Source organism: Erinaceus europaeus, chromosome 1, assembly GCF_950295315.1.
Source record: "Erinaceus europaeus chromosome 1, mEriEur2.1, whole genome shotgun sequence".
NCBI classification, from domain to species: Eukaryota; Metazoa; Chordata; class Mammalia; order Eulipotyphla; family Erinaceidae; genus Erinaceus; species Erinaceus europaeus.
The window spans coordinates 78,525,126-78,541,783 of NC_080162.1; the positions used below are offsets into that span (position 1 = coordinate 78,525,126).

General features: G+C 42.3%; 1 protein-coding gene across 10 annotated transcripts in view; it reads left to right on the top strand.

Annotated features, from left to right (window-relative positions):
- CEP250 (centrosomal protein 250) overlaps positions 1-16,658 on the top strand; it is a 77,420-nt gene that overhangs the window by 11,403 nt on the left and 49,359 nt on the right. For 8 of the 10 annotated variants that reach the window (XM_060188894.1, XM_060188889.1, XM_060188900.1 and 5 more), the window contains 7 exons: positions 8,445-8,551; positions 8,791-9,042; positions 11,656-11,752; positions 12,965-13,066; positions 13,567-13,728; positions 15,117-15,295; positions 15,759-15,941. In XM_060188894.1, coding sequence (XP_060044877.1) covers positions 8,445-8,551; positions 8,791-9,042; positions 11,656-11,752; positions 12,965-13,066; positions 13,567-13,728; positions 15,117-15,295; positions 15,759-15,941 — 1,082 coding nt within the window. The remainder of the gene's footprint in view (positions 1-8,444; positions 8,552-8,790; positions 9,043-11,655; positions 11,753-12,964; positions 13,067-13,566; positions 13,729-15,116; positions 15,296-15,758; positions 15,942-16,658) is intronic. The other 2 variants (XM_060188943.1, XM_060188945.1) reach the window with 2 other exon arrangements.

Consider the following 16,658-nt stretch of genomic DNA (forward strand, 5'->3'; position numbering starts at 1 on the left):
ACCACCGCCTGATAAGAAGTTGGTTTTTTTAATTTCTTTTTTCATTTTTTCCTTTATCTTTTTTATTTGATAGGACAGAGAGCAATTGAGAAGTAAGGGAGAAATAGAAGGAGAGAGAAACACATAAAGCCCTTGCTTTATCTCTTGTGAAATTTTTCCCTTGCTGGTAGGGACCAGGGCTTTGAACCCAGATCCTTATGCATAGTAACAGGACTGCCTGACCTCTGAAGGGATTGATTTTATTTTTATTATTATTTTTTTAGATATTTATTTATTCTTTTTTGTTGCCCTTGTTATTTTATTGTTTTAGTTATTATTGTTGTTGTTGTTGGATAGGATAGACAGAAATAGAGAGAGGAGTGGAAGACAGAGAGAAGGGGAGAAAAAGATAGACACCTGCAGACCTGCTTCACCATCTGTGAAGCGATTCCCCTGCAGGTGGGGAGCCAGGGTTTGAACCAGGATCCTTACTCCAGTCCTTGCGCTTTGCGCCATGTGCGCTTAACCCACTGCGCATGCTACCACCCAACTCCCAAAGGATTAATTTTACAGGGGAAACTAAGTTGTTTTTGTTAAAGTCTCTGACCATCTTGACCATGTATTTTGGCAGCTTTGCCCTGTTTGGCCTTCAGCCTAGTTCTGCCCTTACCTACCTAGGCAGGTGGCACGACATTCAAAGCAACTACTTCAAATGAGTATGAAAGTTTACTGACTCCCTGGGTCTGGAGGTTTGCATATCTGGATCATAAAGAGATAGTTTTGAGGGCAGAAAAATAATTCACCTGGTAGAATGCATACCTTACCATGCATGAGGTTGAGCCCTGGCACCATGTAGGTGCACCACAACACCAGGGGAAGCTACATCGATGGTGTAAATGGTGGAGCAGTGCTGTGATGTCTGTCTCTTCCTGTATGAAATAAAGAGTGAAAAAGTTGTCCCAGGAGTAGTGGAGTTGTGTAGGTGTGTAGCACAGTGGTGGGGAGTGGTTGAGTTTGAACTGAATGGAAGAAGAAAGACCAGATATAGGGGCAGGGGGTTAGGTACACACATTACCGTGCTCAAGGACCCAGTCCCCACCTGCAGGAGGAAAGCTTAGCAAGCAGTAAAACAGTGCTACTGGCATTTCTTTTTCTCCCCCTTCCATTTCAGTTTCTCTCTCTATCAAATAAATAAATACATATTTAACAATTTTGTTTTTAAAGGCCAGATATGGACCCTGAGAACTTTAGTTTCCAGCCAAAGGAAATGAATATTCCTGAACCCTTACTCTAACGTATTTTAATAATTTACATGTTATGACATTTAATCTTCATCATGTCTGTGCTAATAATGGTAATGGCTCAGATTTGTTAAGTATTTACAAAAAACAAAGAAGTTTATCTCTCCCTTTTTTTTTTTTTTTATTTAAGAAAGGATTAATTAACAAAACCATAGGGTAGGAGGGGTACAACTCCACACAATTCCCACCGCCCAATCTCCATATCCCACCCCCTCCCCCGATAGCTTTCCCATTCTCTATCCCTCTGGGAGCATGGACCCAGGGTCATTGAGGGTTGCAGAAGGTAGAAGGTCTGGCTTCTGTAATTGCTTCCTCGCTGAACATGGGCGTTGACTGGTCGGTCCATACTCCCAGTCTGCCTCTCTCTTTCCCTGGTAGGATGGGTCTCTGGGGAAGCTGAGCTCCAGGACACATTGGTGGTATCTTCAATCCAGGGAAGTCTGGCCGGCATCCTGATGACACCTGGAACCTGGTGACTGAAAAGAGAGTTAACATACAAAGCCAAACAAATTGTTGAGCAATCATGGACCCAAAGCTTGGAAAAGTGGAGAGGAAGTATTAGGGAGATACTCACTGCAAACTCTAGTATACTTCTGCTTTCTTACTTTGGTGCCATACTCCAAACTCAGTCAATTTCTGCTTTGCGTTTCTACTTCTTTTTTTTTTTTTTTTTTTTTTTACATGCATAACATTCCCCAGATTCCCATTTAGCAATACAACCCCCACTATTTCATTCATCATTTTTCATGGACCTGTATTCTCCCCACCCACCCACCCACCCCAGAGTCTTTTACTTTGGTGTAATACTCCAATTCCATTTCAGGTTCGACTTGTGTTTTCTTTTCTAATCTTGTTTTTCAACTTCGGCCTGAGAGTGAGATCATCCCATATTCATCCTTCAGTTTCTGACTTATTTCACTCAGCATGATTTTTTCAAGGTCCATCCAAGATCGGCTGAAAACGGTGAAGTCACCATTTTTTACAGCTGAGTAGTAGTCCATTGTGTATATATACCACCACTTGGTCAGCCACTCATCTGTTGTTGGACACCTGGGTTGCTTCCAGGTTTTGGCTATTACAAATTGTGCTGCCAAGAACATATGTGTACACAGATCTTTTTGGATGGATGTGTTGGGTTCCTTAGGATATATCCCCAGGAGGGGAATTGCAGGGTCATAGGGTAGGTCCATTTCTAGCCTTCTGAGAGTTCTCCAGACTGTTCTCCACAGAGGTTGGACCAATTGACATTCCCACCAGCAGTGCAGGAGGGTTCCTTTGACCCCACATCCTCTCCAGAATTTGCTGCTGTTACCTTTTCTGATGTGTGACATTCTCACAGGAGTGAAGTGATATCTCATTGTTGTCTTGATTTGCATTTCTCTGACAATCAGAGACTTGGAGCATTTTTTCATGTGTTTCTCGGCCTTTTGGATCTCTTCTGTGGTGAATATTCTGTCCAATTCCTCCCCCCATTTTTGGATGGGGTTATTTGTTGTCTTGTTGTTGAGTCTGGTAAGCTCTTTATATATGTTGGTTATTAAACTCTTATCTGATGTATGGCATGTAAAGATCTTCTCCCATTCTGTGAGGGGTCTCTTGATTTGGGTAGTGGTTTCTTTTGCTGTGAAGAAGCTTTTTAATTTGATGTAGTCCCATAGGTTTATACTTGCCTTAGTCTTCCTTGTAATTGGATTCGTTTCATTGAAAATGTCTTTAAAATTTATGCGGAAAAAAGTTCTTCCAATATTTTCCTCTAAGTATCTGATAGTTTCTGGTTTAACATCCAAGTCCTTGATCCACTTGGAATTTACTTTTGTATTTGGTGAAATACAGTGATTCAGCTTCATTCTTCTGCATGTTTCAACCCATTGTTTCCAACACCATTTGTTGAAGAGACTCTGCTTTCCCCATGTAATAGTCTGGGCCCCTTTGTCAAAGATTAGATGTCCATAGGTGTGGGGCCTCATTTCTGGGCTCTCAATTCTATTCCACTGGTCAGTGTGTCTGTTCATGTTCCAGTACCAAGCAGTTTTGATGACAATGGCCCTATAATATAGTTTGAGATCTGGCAGTGTGATGCCTCCGGTTCTGTTCTTTTTTCTCAAGATTGTTTTGGCAATTCTAGGTCTTTTCTGGTTCCAGATAAACATTTGTAGCATTTGTTCTATTCTCCTAAAAAATGTGCTTGGGATCTTGATGGGGATAGCATTAAATTTGTAGATGGCTCTGGGTAATATATTCATTTTGATGATGTTAATTCTTCCAACCCATGAGCATGGAATATCTTTCCACTTCTTTGTGTCTTTTTCAATTTCTTTGAGTAGTGACTCATAATTTTCAGTATACAAGTCTTTCACTTCTTTGGTTAGGTTTATTCCTAGATATTTTATTGTTTTTGTTGCTATAGAAAAAGGAACTGATTTCTGGATTTCAATTTCTTCTAACTTAGTGTTTGCATAGAGGAATGCCACTGACTTTTGAATGTTAATTTTATAGCCTCACACATTACTGTATTGCCTGATGATTTCCAAAAGCTTCTTGCTAGATTCCTTAGGTTTTTCCATGTATACTATCATGTCATCTGCAAATAAGGAGAGTTTGACTTCTTCTCTTCCAATCTGTATTCCTTTAATTCCTTGCTCCTGCCTGATTGCTATGGCAAGAACTTCCAACACTATGTTGAATAGTAATGGTGATAGTGGGCAGCCCTGTCTAGTACCTGATCTGAGGGGAAATGCTTCCAGTTTTTCACCATTGACTATGATGTTGGCTGTAGGTTTGCTATATATAGACTCCACTATCTTCAGGAATTTTCCATCTATTCCTATTTTTTGTAGTGTTTTGATCATAAAGGGATGTTGTATTTTGTCAAAGGCTTTCTCTGCATCTATTGATATGACCATGTGGTTTTTGGTCTTGCTTTTGTTGATGTGGTGGATCACATTGATTGATTTACGTATATTAAACCAACCTTGCATGCCTGGGATAAACCCCACTTGGTCATGATGAACAATCTTTTTGATATACTGCTGTATCCGGTTGGCTAGAATTTTGTTCAATATTTTCGCATCTATGTTCATCAGAGATATTGGTCTGTAGTTTTCTTTTTTGGTTGTGTCCCTGTCTGCTTTTGGTATCAGAGTGATGTTGGCTTCATAGAAGCTGGCAGGGAGTATTCCAGTGTCTTCAATCTTCTGGAAGACTTTTAAAAGTAGAGGTATTAGTTCTTCTTTGAAAGTTTTGTAGAATTCATTTGTAAAACCATCTGGTCCAGGACTTTTATTTTTGGGGAGATTTTTGATAACTGTTTCAATTTCATTAGCTGTGATGGGCCTGTTCATGTTATCGACTTCCTCTTTACTTAGTTTTGGAAGTTGGTAGGTATCTAGGAAATCATTCATTTCTTCCAGGTTCTCTAGCTTGGTGGTATATAGTTGTTCATAGAAGCCTCGCATGATATGTTGAATTTCTGCAGTGTCTGTTGTGATATGTCCTCTTTCATTTACTATCCGATTTATTTGGGTCTTCTCCCTTTTTTGTTTTGTGAGTCTGGCTAAAGGTTTGTCGATTTTGTTTACTCTTTCGAAGAACCAACATTTACTTTCATTGATCTTTTGTATGGTTTTCCTATTCTCAATGTTATTTATTTCTGCCCTAACTTTAGTAATTTCTGTCCTTCTGGTTGCTTTAGGATTCCTTTGTTGTTCTTCTTCTAGGTCTTTAAGATGTGCAATCAGGCTGTTTATTTGTGCCTTTTCTTGTTTCCTAATGTGTGCTTGTATAGCTATGAACTTCCCTCTTAGGACTGCTTTAGCTGTGTCCCAAATATTTTGATAGCTTGTGTCTTCATTTTCATTGAACTCTCGAAACATTTTGATTTCTTCCTTGATTTCCTCTTTGACCCAGAAGTTGTTAAGAAGTGTACTGTTGAGCTTCCACATTTTGGCACTGTTACTAATCTTTTGTTGATTGTTAAGTGTTAGTTTCATTCCACTGTGGTCTGAGAAGATGCTTGGGATGATTTCAGTGCTCTTGAATAGGCTGATGCTGTCTTTGTGGCCTAACATATGGTCTATCCTTGAGAATGATCCATGTGGATTTGAGTAAAATGTGTATTCCAGTTTCTTGGGATGAATGACTCTGAAAATGTCCAATAGTTCTAGTTTATCTATCTCTTCATTTAGCTCCCTTATGTCTTTACTGATTTTCTGCCTGGATGATCTGTCAAGTTGAGAGAGTGGGGTGTTGAAGTCCCCTACTATGATTGTGTTACTGTTAATATATTGCTGTAGCTCTTTCAGTAGAAGTTTGATGTATTTAGATGGCTTCTCATTGGGTGCATAGATATTAATAATTGTTAAGTCCTCTTGATTGACTGATCCTCTGAGCATTAAGTAGTGTCCATTCCTATCTTTTTTAATCTTACGTATTTTAAAGTCTATCATGTCAGATATGAGAATAGCTGTTCCTGCCCTTTTTTGTGGGCCATTGGCTTGAATGATAGTTTTCCATCCTTTCACTTTAAGTCTGTGTTTGTCTTGTTGCGTTAGGTGAGTTTCCTGTAGACAACATATTGTTGGGTTGTGTTTTCTGATCCATCTTCCTACTCTGTGTCTTTTAATAGGTGAATTTAGGCCATTCACATTTATTGATATCAAAGATTGAAGATATTTTAACGCCATTCTTGTAGAGTTTTAGAGTGTTTTGATATATGTTCTATTTGTGGTGGTCTGGTTGTTTATAGGAAACCTTTCAGAACTTCTTTCAAGGCAGGCTTGGTGATGGTTGCTTCCTTCAACTGTTGCTTGTCTGAGAAGGTTTTGATGCTTCCATCTAGTCTGAATGACAATCTAGCAGGATATAGTATTCTTGGCTGAAAGCCTTTCTCATTGAGCACTCGATAGATATCTTGCCATTCTCTTCTGGCCTGTAGTGTTTGTATGGAGAAGTCTGCTGCTAATCTTATGGGTTTTCCTTTGTAGGTGACTCTTTGTTTTTCTCTTGCAGCCTTGAGGATCCTTTCTTTATCCTTATTCCTTTCCAATCTAAGTATGACATGTCTTGGTGTCTTTAGGTCTGGGTTAATTCTGTTTGGGACCCTCTGGGCTTCTTGAATCTTTATGTCTTTGGTGTTGTCTAGACTAGAGAAATTTTCAGCTATTATGGCCTGGAGAACGCTTTCTTCCTCCCCTTCTCTTTCTTCCTCTGGTAAGCCAATAATGTGTATATTGTTTCTTTTGAAGTCATCCCATAGGACTCTGTTGTTGTTTTCAGCATCTCTTAATCTCTTTTTGAGGTCTCTTACTTCTTCTTTAGTTGTCTCTAATTCATCCTCAATCTTGCTAATTCTGTCTTCAGCCTCATTGATTCTATTCTCTCTGCCCTCTACTGCTTTCTGGAGTTCATCTATTTTGTTGCCCTGCTCTGATACTGTTTTAGCTTGTTCAACTAGTTGCCTTCTTAGCTCAGCAATTTCAGCTTTCAGCTCTCTAATAACCATGAGATTATTAGAATTTTCTTCCATATTCTCATTTGTTGTTCCTGCAGTTCTGATTACAATTTTTTCAAATTCTTTACTCACTCCTGTTATTATTTCCTTAGCTAATGTTTGGATGTTGAACTCGTTGTTTTGTGCTTCGCCCTCTGGAGGACTTTTAGCTGGACTCTTGTCCTGGTTCGAGTCTCCATTATTTTTTCTTGTTGTTTTAACCATTTTATATAAGTTAACAGTTTTTTCAATCTGAGTTGGAGTTCAGTGGTGTAAAAGCCTTTTTTTTTTTCCCTGTAGGCTATGGTAGCCTGAGGGCTTTTAAACTATCAATAGGCTTCTTGGCTTAATCAATGACTCCTGACCAAGAGATAAAGCAGGGTGTGGCAGAGATAATCCAGTGGTTATGCAAAGAGACTTTCACAGCCCTTCAGCTATGCCACCGAGGTATAGGTCTTCTCCTGGGTTTCCCGGTTAGATCTCTGTGCCCTGGTGTCCCTCCCTGTTGCTGCTCCAGATTCTGAGGGTAGTAGCAATGGAGACTCAGAGTTGTACTTGGTGAGTCTCTGGGGAGTCCTTTCCTCCCTTCAGCTGTCCCCTTGTTGGTGGAGCAGACTGGAGGTGGTGTCTCCACTGACAAACTGTCGAACTGTTAGCAGTCACTTAATCTCTCCTTAGGCCCCTCTCTCCTCTCTGTCACCAGCCACGCGTTTTTGTACTCACGGGTGATTTACTGGGTTTCTGTGGTCATTCTAGTCCTGTCTTGTTTCAGTCCGGGTGGTCTCCTTTGGTATTCCTAGTTGATCCGGGAGAGGAGAGGAGAGGAGAGGAGAGAAAGCGATCTGTTGCTCGTAGCTCCGCCTCCGGAAGTCTATCTCTATCTTTTTTATTGTGTGAAAGAGAGTGACCAGAGCACCGCCACCATTTGTGAATTCTATTTTGGTTTTGTCTTTTGGGTTTTTATGAGGTGATGGGGATTGAACCCAGACTTCACTCATGCAAGTTATCTCCCCCGGTTCACTTACCCTTTTCCAGTTGGGCTCAGAAGAAGGGTATGACATTCCAGGCCCTTTGGCCTGTTGAGTTCCATTTTATTAAATTCTTCAGTATACTAGCCACCTATTGATAAATTGTCTCCCACTTATCCATAAATGCCTCTTTGCCTCTTTCCCAGCCCACAGGCCTCCCAGTAGTCAGGAGGCATCTAAGGCTCCCATGTTGGTAAAAGATAGATAATCCTCTGAGGCAGGGATAGATAGCATAATAGTTCTGCAGAGAGACTCTTATGCTTGAGACTCCAAAGTTGCAGGTTCAGTCCCCTGCAGCACCATAAGCCAGAGCTAAACAGTGGTCTGGTAAAAAAAAAAAAAAAGAAATCAGGAGTCAGGCGGTAGCGCAGCAGGTTAAGCGCATGTGGCGTAAAGCGCAAGGACTGGCATAAGGATCCCGGTTCCCCACTTGAATGGGAGTCGCTTCACAGGTGGTGAAGTAGGTCTGCAGGTGTCTATCTTTCTCTTCCCCTCTCTGTCTTCCCCTCCTCTCTCTGTTTCTCTCTGTCCTATCCAACAACAACGACATCAATAATAACTTCAACAACAATAAAAAGACAACAAGGGCAACAAAAGGGAAAGTAAATCAAATTTTTTAAAAAAATGTTCTGGGTTTTGAATACACAGTTCTTCAAGGGCTACCTGAAAGGGGAGCATGGCCGACTTCTCAGTCTGTGGAGGGAGGTGGTGACCTTTCGACGCCACTTCCTGGAAATGAAATCAGCCACTGACAGGTTAGTGTGGGGTTAGAAGGTGGAAGGTTTGCCTGATCTGCACTTCTGGCTCTGGGCTGCTATAGACTGGAGAAAAGGAGGTAGGAAGTGGAGGGGAGTGAAAGAGTTGGTGGGGAAGGATGGTATTATTAGATGCATGAGATTTCTCCCAGACCTGCTTGTCAGGCTTCACTGGGCCTGTTCTCCATGCTTCTGTCCCTGTCCCTATTGGAGTCTGCTCTTCTGTTGCTTGTACTCAGAGATCTGATGGAGCTAAAGGCCGAGCATGTGAGGCTTTCAGGTTCCCTACTGACCTGTTGTCTGCGCCTGACTGTGGGAACTCAGTCCCGGGATTACAGTGGCTCTGGGAGACAGGATGGGAGTGAATCAGCCCAGATGCTGCTGCTACTAGCCAAGACCCAGGAGCTAGAGAAGAAAACCCATGAAAAGAGCCAGGAGTTGATACAGCTGAAGAATCAAGGGGAACTGGAGAAGACTCAGCTTCAGGATCGGTGAGATGGGCTGGGTTCCTAGGAAGTGTTTGCCCAGGGAAAGTTAAAGTTGACTTCCTTAGGTAGTTAGACATAGGAAACAAGAGATAAAAGAGAAATTTCTTACCACAAGAGGAGAAGGAACAGAGCCATAGTGAGCCTGGATTGAAATCCACATCCACAAATAGGCATGCCAATCTCCTTCCCCTCAGACTTTTGAAGCTTAGTTTCTTTCCTGTTGGCTTACAGAGCTAGCTATTGATAAATTCTGTCCTCTATCAGCACCAAACTGCCATTCCCAGAACGGCCAGGTTTGCCTTTCCTTTAAGACATAGTTCACACACATCACCTCAAATCTGTAGATGAGGTTATTATAGCCAGTGATCATATATGTGTGTGTGTACATATATATACAGACACATACATACATATATGTTTGTTTGTTTTTAATTAATGAGAAAGATCTAGAGCATCATTCTGACACATGCAATCTTGGGGCTTGACCTCAGGACCTCATGCTTGAGAATCATACACTTTTAAAAATTTTTTTTAAATATTATTTATTTGTTATTGGATAGAGACAGAACTTGAAGGGGAGGAGAGGGAGTCGGGCAGTAGCGCAGAGGGTTAAGCATATGTGGCGCAAAGCGCAAGAACTGGCTTAAGGGTCCCAGTTTGAGCCCCTGGCTCCCCACCTGCAGGGAAGTTGCTTCACAGGCAGTGAAGCCAGGTTGCAGGTGTCTCTCTTTCTCTCCCTCTCTCTGTCTTCCCCCCTCCCATTTCTCTCTGTCCTATCCAACAATGACGAGATCAGTAATAACAACAATAAAAACTACAACAACAATAAAAAATAAGGGCAACAAAAGGGAATAGAAAAAAGAAAAAAGAAAGGGGAGGAGATAGAGGGGGAGAGAGACAGAGAGACACCTGCAGCACTCATGAAGCACATAAAGGTTTCTCTCTATAGGTGGACTAAGGGCTTGAACCTACAAACTTGTGCACCATGATGTGTGTGCTTAACCAGGTGCCACCATCTAAGAGTCATACACTTTTTTATTCACTATGCCACCTCCTGGGCCATTCTAATTTCATTCTACCTGTGAAGCAACTCCCCTGCAGGTGGGGAGCCAGGGGCTCAAACTGGGATCCTTATGCTGCTCCTTGCGCTTTGTGCCACATGCGCTTAACCTGCTACGCTACTGCCCAACCCCCCAAAATCTTTTTTTTTCTGCTTCCAAGCTTATCACTGGGGCTGAGTGCCTGCACTATGAACCCACTGTTCCTAGCAGCCATTTTTTCCTTTTATTTATTTATTCCCTTTTGTTGCCCTTATTGTTTTATTGTTGTTGTAATTGATGTCGTCGTCGTTAGGCAGAAAGAAATGGAGAGAGGAGGGGAAGACAGAAAGGGGGAAAGAAAGATAGACACCTGTAGACCTGCTTCACCACTTGTGAAGCGACTTCCCTGCAGGTAGGGAGCCTGGAGATTGAACTGGAATCCTTACTCCGGTCCTTGTGCTTTGCACCACCTGGCTTAACCTGCTACACCACTGCCCGACTCCCTTTTTTTTTTTTTTTTTTTTAGTTAGATAGGACAGAGAAAAATTGAGAGAGGGGGGGAGATAGGGAAAGAGATAGATAGACACCTGCAGGCCTGCTTTATTGCTGACAACCCTTCCCAATCCTCCGCAGGTGGGGAGCCAGGGGCTTGAACTGGGATCTTTGTGCGCTGGCCCTTGTGTTTCATACTGTGTCTGCTTAACCTGGTGTGCCAACAGCCAGCCCCCAGAAACAACAAAATCTTTAAACTTCCACATTACACTCAAGAAGTAGTTATTTAGCTACCAATATATCAGATAGTGTTCAGTGTTGATAAGTGCATTGTGTTGAGTTATAAAGATGTATGGTTAATTTCACTGAAGTTTGAGTTTAAAATCAGAGAGGTTGAATGTAATCTTCCCCAAATTATTGCCTCTTTTTCCATTATCAAAGTCCGACTCGGGCTGTAGGGTCCCATTTAGAAATTCTGATCTTCTCATTGGCTCTAAGGTGTTTGACTTCAAGATCAAATGAGATCAGAAAAAGAAGGGGAAACTATGTATAAATGTGGACAGATAGTTGTAGAGATGGTTGGCCCATATCTACAACTTTAGGATGGACTGCAGTGGGGAGAGTGAAGATTCAGAACTCTAGTGGTGGGAATGGTGTGGATTCAAACCCCTGTCAACATGTAATTCTATAAATAATATAAATAATTAAAAAAATAAAAATATAAAAAATAAATAATTTTTTAAATGCCACCAAAAAATAAATAAATAGACTTGGTATGTGCAAAAAAAAAAAATCAAATGGGGCCTAGAAGGGCTTGGGCTAGGGCCATCCTTCTACTCTCAGGGGGCCCCGAATATGTGTTCCAGCTTTGAGATATGGTAAATCCCTGCATGTATTTGAGTGTCTTTTTGACTTCCCCAGTTCAAGGGTCTAGCATCATGTGCTATCAGGGAGTGCAGAGGGACTGGGGGGCACCCATGGGATTCTGGGGGCACTACGGTGGGAGTGTCTGTGTTGAGAATGAGGTGTGCTCCGTCCTTGTCTGTGGGCTGCCCAGGTGACTTTGCTGTGCTCTTCTCTTCAGGGTGACTGAACTTTCTGCTCTGCTGACCCAATCTCAGAAGCAAAATGAAGACTATGAAAAGATGGTGAAGGCTCTGAAAGAGACAATGGAGATCCTGGTACATGATCCTATGTTCTGAAAAGGAATTGGGATTGGTCTTGTAGGGTTCTTCTGCTTTATGGACAGATAGAACAGAATCCTAGCTAGATGATCCTTGATGAAATCCCCCCCCCAAAACTAAAAATACAGTTTTCAGCTAAATATGAAAATTAATAAACTTTTTTAATTGATTCAATAAATATCAACCACTACCTCTACTAAATTCTTAGAGAAACTAAAATGGCATACACATATAGTATATCCTTGTCAGAGAGAGTAGAATACACTGACTAAGAAGTTTGGAGAAATGTAAAAGCTAGTCATACGGGGATCATAGAGAAGACCTCCTGGACAGGACACAGACGTTGCCATCCATACATGTGCAGGTTTGTGCCCTAGCACCTCATGGAAGATTTCCTCTCATCATACTGTGTTAGTGAAGACACAGGCCTATAGCTAGTTTTTATTTAGTTTGTATAGAATTTGAGCCAACATCTGTACCCTGGAGTTTATGGCTAACTGCATGGCTAGAGCTTTCTCTGGTGCAGCCATAGAGCTCAGGTATCAGCTTTCTGTTCAGAGTATCCTTTTTCCATCCTGTGCACACTCACATTTACTGACCATTTGTTTCATGCCTAACACTGTGTTGTATCGCTTACATGTAGATTTTTTTCACTTAAACTTCTAAACAAATCTGTGAAGTAGTTGCTGTTAATTATCTGTTTTAAAAGAAGGAAGTTCAGGGAGTCAGGCGGTAGCTCAGTGGGTTAAGTGCAGTGCAGGTGGCACAAAGTGCAAGGACTGGCGTAAGGATTCCGATTCGAACCCCCAGCTCACCAATTGCAGGGAGTCGCTTCACAGACGGTGAAGCAGGTCTGCAGGTGTCTGTCTTTCTCTCCCCCTCTCTGTCTTCCCCTCCTCTCTCCATTTCTCTCTGTCCTATCCAACAATGATAACTATAATAATAACTATAACTACTGCAACAATTAAAAAAAAGGAAGTTCAAAGAGGCAGTTGGTTGCCTGCAGTTACCAAGCTAGAAAGTGAGAGAACAGGAACTCCAGTCTAGGCTGTCAAGTTTGGAGCTTTTACTCACTTAACCTGAACTCCTAATTACCATATCACATTATCTTTGGGTTCCAAGGAAAATGTGGAGTCCATAGGATAGGCAGAACTAGACTCTGGTTGGTTTGAAGGTCTATCTCATCAACTTTATCATTTCCTTACACAGGAGACAAATCATGCAGAATTAATGGAACATGAGGTATCTCTTAGTAGAAATGCACAAGAGGAGAAATTGTCTTTACAGCAAGTGATCAAAGATATTGCCCAGGTACTGGTGAGCCTCTTATTCATGGTAACAGGTTGTACCTTATTCCTCTTCCCAGGCCTCAGTGTCCTCTCAGACTTGCATAGATTTCCATTCTGAGGTCTTTGGGTATAAGGTCTTGTGAAGATGAGTTTATCTGAAAATAGGGCCCAAAAAAGCTGTTAAGCATTCAGTTACTGCTGCTTGCTGAGACAGAATTTTTTTTTTTAAATGTTTTATTGCAAACTGCTGTTCTCAGGCCAGTGGCTGGAATTCTAATCTTCATGACCTCAACAGCCTCTTCTTCCTTTATTTCTTCAATTGTTACTTCAGGAAACAGTTTGAGTTTGTGCAACCAAAAGTGGAGAGTTGAAAGAACCAGCCTTTCTTTTGTTCTCAGATTGCCACCACCACACCTACCTTCAGAAAAAGGCCTGAGAAGGAAAGCATCAGGTCTGTCCAGGCTGTAACAAGTTTTCTGTGTATTCAGTAGTGTGATGATCCTTCTGTGTGTTGGATTTCAGGTTATGGTAGAAGAAGGAGGGAATATGACCCAAGGCTCTGCTCATGAGAACTCCCTGGAGTTGGACTCTAGTAGTGTCTCCTCTCAGTTTGATTCCCGGGACCCAGACCAGGCTCTAACTCTGGTGCGTTCAGTTCTAACTCAGAGACGCCAAGCTGTGCAGGTGAGAACCCCAGCATTCCTCCACAGCCACAGGGTTTGTCTAAACTAATTTGTCTAAGGCACCCTCTTAGCCTGAACGGCCCCTTTCATTTGGCTTACCAGTCATGGACTATTTTGTCAATACCTCCACAGTGCCCATTAAAATCTGTGTCCACTCAGTTGTCAACAACAGCAATGGCAACAACAAAGGCAACATAATGGGAAGAATGGACTCCAGGAGCACCAAGCCCCAGCAATAACCCTGGAGAAAAAAAAAATTACCTTTTAAATTATTTAAATATTTTATTTGTTTTTATTATTTTTTAAATATTTGTTTATTCCCTTTTGTTGCCCTTGTTGTTTTATTGTTGTAGTTGTTATTGATGTCATCGTTGTTGGGTAAGACAGAGAGAAATGGAGAGAGGAGGGGAAGACAGAGAGGGAGAGAGAAAGAGAGACATCTGCAGACCTGCTTCACTGCTTGTGAAGCGACTCCCCTGCAGGTGGGGAACCGGGATTCAAACCCCGGTTTGGGGATCCTTATGCTGGTCCTTGCACTTTTTAAAAATTTATTTATTCATTTTTCTTCTTTTTTTTAATATTTATTTTATTTATTTATTCCCTTTTGTTGCCCTTGTTGTTTTATTGTTGTAGTTATTATTATTGTTGTTGTTGTTGGTTAGGACAGAGAGAAATGGAGAGAGGAGGGGAAGACAGAGAGGAGGAGAGAAAGATAGACACCTGCAGACCTGCTTCACTGCCTGTGAAGCGACTCCCCTACAGGTGGGGAGCCGGGCTTCGAACCGGGATCCTTATGCTGGTCCTTGCACTTTTGCGCCACTGCGCTTACCCCGCTGCTCTACCACCTGACTCCTTTATTTATTTATTAATGAGAAAGATAGGAAGAGAGAGATAAAAACAGACATCACTCTGGTATATGTGCTGCCAGGGACTAACTCAGGACCTCATGCTTACGAGTCCAATATCTTATCCATTGTGCCACCTCCCAGACCACCCTTTTAAATTTTTCTTACATTTTATAGGACAGAGAAAAATGAAGGGGGTATGGGAGACAGGGAGAGACTAGGGTAGACAACTACAGCACTGCTTCAGCAATCATGAAGCTTCCCCCTTCAGGTCGGGAGTGGGAACTTGAACCTAGGTCCTTGTTCATGGTCGTTATGTGTGTGTTCAATCAAATGTGCCACCACCTGGCCCCAGATTTATCTATTTATGAGACTGAAAGAGGAGGTGAGAGAGAGAACTAGAGAGCTCTGGCTCATGGGATACTGGGGATCAGACTCCAGGCCTCTCCAGGCCTCCCAACAACTAATCCAATATAACACTTCCCTAGGCTACTTGCCCTGCTCTCTTGTTTACAGTCTCATTTCTGTTATTCTTCCTCCACAGGACCTAAGACAGCAGCTTTCAGGCTGTCAGGAAGCTATGAACTCCTTGCAACAGCAGCACAATCAGTGGGAAGAAGAGGGTGAAGCCTTGAGAGTACGGCTACAGAAGCTCACTGGAGAGCGGGACACTCTGGTGGGGCAGACAGTGGACCTCCAGGGAGAGGTGGACTCTCTCAGCAAGTGAGCACAGGGCTGCTCTTCTCCCTCATTCTCCCTGAGGTCACTCCTCATCACGCCATTCTTCTCCCCTGTTGTATTTCTGGTTGTCTCACCCTGCTCTCCTTGCTTTCATTCTGCCTGTCCATACTCACATTTGGGTCTTTGTTTTTTGTTGGTTTTTTTGTTTGTTTGTTTGCTTGTTTTAATTTCTGTATTGGGGAATTAATGGTTTACAGTTGACAGTAAAATACAATAGTTTGTACATGTATAACTTTTCCACATAACAATACAACCCCCACTAGGTCCTCCTCCCTTTGGGTCTTTGTGATAAGAAAATGTTTCTTGTTCTAAAGAGAAAATGAAATGTTAAAAAAAAAAAAATTACAAAGCAGACACTTAGTTCCTTTGACCTTGTAATGTCTGCTTCTGCTTCAGAAAGAATTTGAGGTTCCAAGGTCTCTGCTCATCTCTGGTCTCCTTCCAGGGAGCGAGAGCTCCTGCAAAAAACTAGGGAAGAGCTCCAGGGGCAGCTGGAGGTGCTGGAGCAGGAGGCCTGGAGACTTCGGAGGACCAACATGGAACTGCAGTTACAGGGGGACTCTGCTCAGGGTGAGAAGGAAGAGCAGCAGGAGGAGCTGCACCTCGCTGTCCGGGAAAGGGAGCGCCTGTGAGTGTGACCAGCCCCCTCCTCACTGGGGCCTCATCTTTCCTTCAGTTCACACCTTTCACCACCCACACTCTGCCCTCTTAGAAAGCGGGGTAAATTGAAGCAGGGAATGCCAGGGGTTCAGAATAGTTTATGCCTCCTTTTTTGGCCGAAAGATGAATATAGAAAGTTCATCTGGACTTTGCTGAGCACCATGAAAAGAAGAGGCACTATGGGCAATACAGATATAAAGAGATGTGGGTCCTGATCTCAAGGAGCTTCCAGTCTAGTGTGAAAAACAAGTAAACCACTAGCTGTGTTGTGAGGCCAAATAAAATAGGAACAAGATAGAGCTTTGGACTAGATCCTTTGGATCTAGTTTCAGTAATTGAAAACTGTATGGAGAAGGTAGCCTCTGAGCTGCACCTGCACATCTTATTAAGTTTTTTTTATTACCCTTATTTAGTTATTGAATAGAGATGGCCAGAAATTAAGGGGAAGTTGGGGATAGACAGGGAGAGAGAGACCTGCAGCACCGCTTCACCACTTGCAAAGCTTTCCACTGCAAAGCTTTCCCCCTGCAAGTGGGGGCCAGGGGCTTGAACTCAGGTCCTTGCACATTGTAACACATGCACTCAACTAGGTACCCCACGACCTGACCCCACCTCCACATCTTTTGACGTAAAGAGTGGAAGGGCGGGGGTAGATAGCATAATACCTGAGGCTCCGAAACCTCAA